Source organism: Nymphalis io, chromosome 25 (assembly GCF_905147045.1).
Source record: "Nymphalis io chromosome 25, ilAglIoxx1.1, whole genome shotgun sequence".
Taxonomy (NCBI): Eukaryota; Metazoa; Arthropoda; class Insecta; order Lepidoptera; family Nymphalidae; genus Nymphalis; species Nymphalis io.
In genome coordinates this window covers 3,004,337-3,009,095 of record NC_065912.1, presented here as the reverse complement: position 1 = coordinate 3,009,095, position 4,759 = coordinate 3,004,337, and the positions used below count along the sequence as shown (strand labels likewise).

The window sequence follows — 4,759 nt, the reverse complement described above, 5'->3', positions numbered from 1 at the left end:
AAGAAGAATATTTTTAACTTTAGTTTTACAGCTTTTATCTTATCTTATTTTATAGTCGTTTGGCTGTTACGGTAATCTCTGATACCAAAAAGAGATTTGTACGCTCATGTTGCGTTTCATCTTGGTTAATGTTAAAAATTTAGAACTAAAAAATATTAAAAAAAACTGTGAACTTGTTTTTGTTTATGTGTTATACATTAACGCTAAAAGTACTACTTAATAAGGACAATGAAATAAATAAGCTGAACGAATATTTCTTTGACTTATTTATTCTAAATAGAAAAAAAAATCGAAAATTTTATTAAATTTTATTAAATGAAAATTTTATTTATTTATTAAAAAATCGTTTTTTTTTAATTTCGAATATAGTGAATAATGACAAACGAACTTCTATAGCATATGGTGTATATGTTACTTCAAGTGAAAAGTTATAAAAAAGGAACGATTATTTTGAAGCAAAATAAAGCGGTACTGGGAAGATTATATCAGTAAGTAAGTATTTTTATAAGTCTCACCGCAGAAAACGGTTGTGAAATGTCAGAAAGTGATATGTGATATTTACGATAATAATTATAACATTTAAAGAATGCACGCATTAAAATAGTGTATCGCCATTTTCAATATTTCACAAGTGAGTAATAAATTGAGTTCTTACAAAATAGCACTGCAGAGAGCGCACTCAATTCCACTCTCATAATCTAATGTGTCGTCAAATTCGATACGACTGGAATTAAATCGCAGAACCTACGACTTTATATGCTTTAGTATGTATTATATTCATAAATTATATATTAATATTTCATTATTACGACGTATTTTGAATAACGTTTCATTTCCCTCGTCACATTGAATACTAAGGAATATGTAAAAATTGTCAACGTTCATGTATTATATTTATAGTTTTGTAGCTTATTCCGCCACACTGCTCCAGTGCAGGTTGGTGGCACATGTGGCAGAATTTTAGTGAAATTAGACACATGCTGGTTTCTTCACGATGTTTTCCTTCACCGTAAAGAACGAGATGAATTATAATTACATGATGAAATATAAACACATGAAAATTCAGTGGTGCTTACCCGGGTTTGAACCCACGATCATCGGTTAAGATTCACGCGTTCTCACCAATGGGCCATCTCGGCTCATACTATTGTTGACCATCAAATTGTGCCTGTTTCAAGTATTCGTTGTTGTGTGTTATTTGTTTGTTCAAAACATAATGATTTAATTTTAACTGAGTAAATTATGAAGAATATAATTATATTTTAAATACTTAATTAAATTTTGTTACAGATATTCAATTAATACTCAATATTTCCGGTTTAAATAAATGTTTATAATTTAAACGCAATCAAAATGTATTTTAAAATTACCGGAATCAAACGTCAAGTGCTCATTTCAGCGGTTTGTAAGTATTATGCATGTATTACCGGAATATTTAAACGGATTATTCACGGAAATTGTATGCGTTTTATTGTAAATTAAATGCTCCATTAATATTTTTCGAAATTTTACATAACAAGGAAAAAATATAATGAATCGTAGATACATGTATACGTACATATAAATTATTATTATTTTCTTAAATCTAATAAATATCGCAGATCATCATCACGAACGTGTGGTTTCTATTATAAGTCGGTTAGACTTGGAAAAAACCTTTTAAGTTTGTTACCTCAGAAATCCGTTGCATATGAACGATTTGATACGTATACATTTTCAAACGAAAAAATATTTTTTCAAATCGGTTGGTCTCATTTGAATTTGAATTTATTTCAGTTATTTTTATTCAGTTCATTTTGATGTGCATGCCCTCATTTGCAGACATTTTTTTCAATACTTAATAATAATAATACTCAATATCAATAACTTTTTCAGTGTATTTAGGGCAGATTTTATTAGGTTTCTCAGTCAGCTGGTCCGGACCTATTTTTCCGAAATTGCGGGATCCAACTCAAAGTCCGTTACCATATTTATTGACGGAAATAGAAATGTCCCTTATTGCATCCTTCGTATACATCGGGGGATTACCAGGTGAGGTTTTTTTTTGTTAAAACAATATTTGAAAGCGTTATAATAAATATAATTTATTAATAGAATATTTTCAAAGTATAAAGTACCAATTCATTTAATTATTGCAGTTGTTTAAAAACTTTTTTTCATATTTTTAGGTCCATATATAATGGGTTGGCTATCAAACATTTACGGCAGAAAACCATGTTTAATAGTTGGAGGGGTGCTAAGTTTCTTGGCGTATATCATTTTAGTATGGGCGAAAAACTTAGCTATGCTGTACTGTGGCAGATTGTTAATAGGACTCGGAATAGGTATCATAGCCGTTATGAACCTCGTGTATATTGGTGAAATAGCGTAAGTACTGTTTGTTTACTTAGTATTTACTTTAAAATTTTCATTTTAAAGCATCTTTGTTTTTAATATTGTTCATCAACAGATCTTCGAATATCAGGGGTATTCTTCTATCAGCTCTTGGAATATTTACAACATGTGGATCGATATTGATGTATTCTGCTGGATCATTTCTTCCTTATTCTTATGCGACATCTGTTGGCTTAGCTTCGAGTTTAGCTTTTACGGTTTTTGCTATGTTTATACCGGAATCACCGATTTTTCATGTTTTAGAAGGTACGCATTTACATTACATTTATTATATTTCTGGCAGCCTCGTTGGTCTAGTGGCTTGATAAAAGGACGCAGACCCTAAGGTCCTGGGTTAAATTCCCAGGACGGGCCAATAAAAAAAGTTATTGGGTTTTTCTGTCAGAAAATTCTCAGTAGCAGCCCGGAGTCTGGAAGTTGGAAGTGTGTATACTCCCGTGCCTCGGAAAGCACGTAAAGCCGTTGGTCTTGCGCGTGAACTCTTTCCGGTCGTGTCGTATTGCTGTCCCATCGGATTATGAGAGTAAGGGAATAGAGAGTGCAGAGTAATCTCTCTTGAGATTGGCCGCCGTGGCCGAAATCGGTCTGGAGGACATTATTATATTTCTGAATTCTCAAACTACAACATATTTTTGGGCAAAATTTAATATTTACCGTTGTAATTATTAACAAATAAAAAGTCTACACAGTAGTTAAATATATAATTGTTCCAAATATTAAAAGACACTTAAAATAAACAAATGAATGATTTTTAATTCACCATTAATTATTACAAAATAACGGTTACAGATAATGAAGACGAAGCCAAAGCAAAATTAAAAGATTTGGGAAGGGAAGGCGATATCGATAATATTTTACAATCGAAAATAGAATATATTAACTCAACTAATAAGAAAGACTGGATCGAACTAGTAACTCTAAGAAGTAATAGGAGAGCTTTGCTAATAGTCGTCGTTATAAATATTTTACAACACGGCAGTGGGATTTTCGCTGTGATATCATTTTCAGGATCAATTTTTGAAATGTCGGGGTCATCAATTGGGTCTGACATATCTATGTTAATAATTGGATTTTTCCAATTAATCGGTAGTACGACAGCACCGTTTTTTGTTGAGAAAAATGGAAGAAAATCTTTATTGGTGGTGTCTACTATCATTTGCTCTTTAAGTATGGTGAGTATGGATATAGTATAGATATCATAAGCAATAGACAAATGGTACCATAGTTGTTCTTAACGTGAAAAAAGTCTACACGTAAACAAATAGAAATGCTTTGTTATGTTCTGGTTGGTAGCCAGTGTAACTACAGGCATAAGGAATGTAATATCGAAGTTCTGGTTAGCGTTTCATTTCAAAGGCTTTGACGGTGTAAGATTACCATAGACATTGTAAAATGTGTAAAGTTGGGAGTCACCCGCCTAATCATCTGCTTTCTATAAATACATTTATATATATGCACTATTCTTTAATCAATTTGCTATTTGACGTTATTTTTATATTTCCTTTTTTTATTTAGTTACTACTCGGCTTGTACTTTTACTTGGATTATTTACATTATTCTGGAATTAATTATGTGCATTGGTTGCCTCTAGTACTTCTCATCATATTTTTCATTGGATATGATGCAGGTAAGTAAGAATTTTTTTTTCAATTTTTTTACGTATACGGATTTACTAGCAATAAATATAGTTTTTTTTGGCAATTAAGTAAATGGACTAACTATTTCTCTCTCTATAGTTGTATTAATATTCAAGTAAATTAAGCGGTAGTATGATTCGTAGTGGTACCTACAGCAATAGACGAGCATGCATTTCACTACCGCTTACCTTAGATTTATGTTTGTGAATTTATTAGTAATATGTAAGTAAGTAAGTATTTTTTCTTTCTAGGATTAGGCATTGTTCCCAATGTGCTGATTGGTGAAATGTTTACAATGAACGTTAGAAGCAAAGGTTCGGCTGTAGCGCTATCATTCTCATGGGTGTCAGGATTTTTAGTGACTTTAGTGTATGGGGCCTTGGTCGAAAACATTGGAAGTTACGCAGCCTTCTGGTTCTTCTCTTGCGCTGGTCTGATAGCCTGTTTCTTCACAATATTTTGTATACCGGAGACAAAAGGGAAGAGTTTGTTAGAAGTCCAGGATATGTTGAAGAAAAAGTAAATGTGATACAATATTATACAGTATTAGATTTAAAAAAAAATGATTTAACAAGTTAGGTAATATAATTGTTAACTTTTATTAAGTTTAGCTTTAATAGCAGTGTAAGCAATATATGTTACAATTTAATACACTGATCGTAAGCTTAAAACGTATATATATTAGAATATTTGAATTATTTTTTATCTTTACAAATAAATAAAAATAA

General features: G+C 31.1%; 1 protein-coding gene across 2 annotated transcripts; it reads left to right on the top strand.

The window, feature by feature from the left end:
• Positions 1-397: 397 nt before the first annotated feature.
• LOC126778198 (facilitated trehalose transporter Tret1-like) lies at positions 398-4,555 on the top strand. Of its 2 annotated transcripts, XM_050501663.1 has the most exons (9): positions 398-492; positions 1,291-1,405; positions 1,876-2,031; positions 2,169-2,367; positions 2,450-2,640; positions 3,184-3,318; positions 3,403-3,566; positions 3,910-4,021; positions 4,283-4,555. In XM_050501663.1, exons 2-9 carry the CDS (start codon positions 1,354-1,356, stop codon positions 4,552-4,554), a joined length of 1,281 nt encoding a protein of 426 aa, XP_050357620.1. In that variant the 5' UTR covers positions 398-492; positions 1,291-1,353; the 3' UTR covers position 4,555. The 2 variants fall into 2 exon arrangements, with proteins under 2 accessions (XP_050357620.1, XP_050357619.1); XM_050501662.1 differs by having other exon boundaries at positions 3,184-3,566.
• Positions 4,556-4,759: the final 204 nt, after the last annotated feature.

Bases quoted from the DNA above. Each gene is read 5' to 3' on its own strand.
- LOC126778198 (XM_050501662.1), top strand. From the start codon at position 1,354: ATGTATTTTAAAATTACCGGAATCAAACGTCAAGTGCTCATTTCAGCG. The intron at 3,567-3,909 runs GTGAGTATGGAT...TTTTTTATTTAG, and splicing joins TCATTTGCTCTTTAAGTATG to TTACTACTCGGCTTGTACTT. The intron at 4,022-4,282 runs GTAAGTAAGAAT...TTTTCTTTCTAG, and splicing joins TTTCATTGGATATGATGCAG to GATTAGGCATTGTTCCCAAT.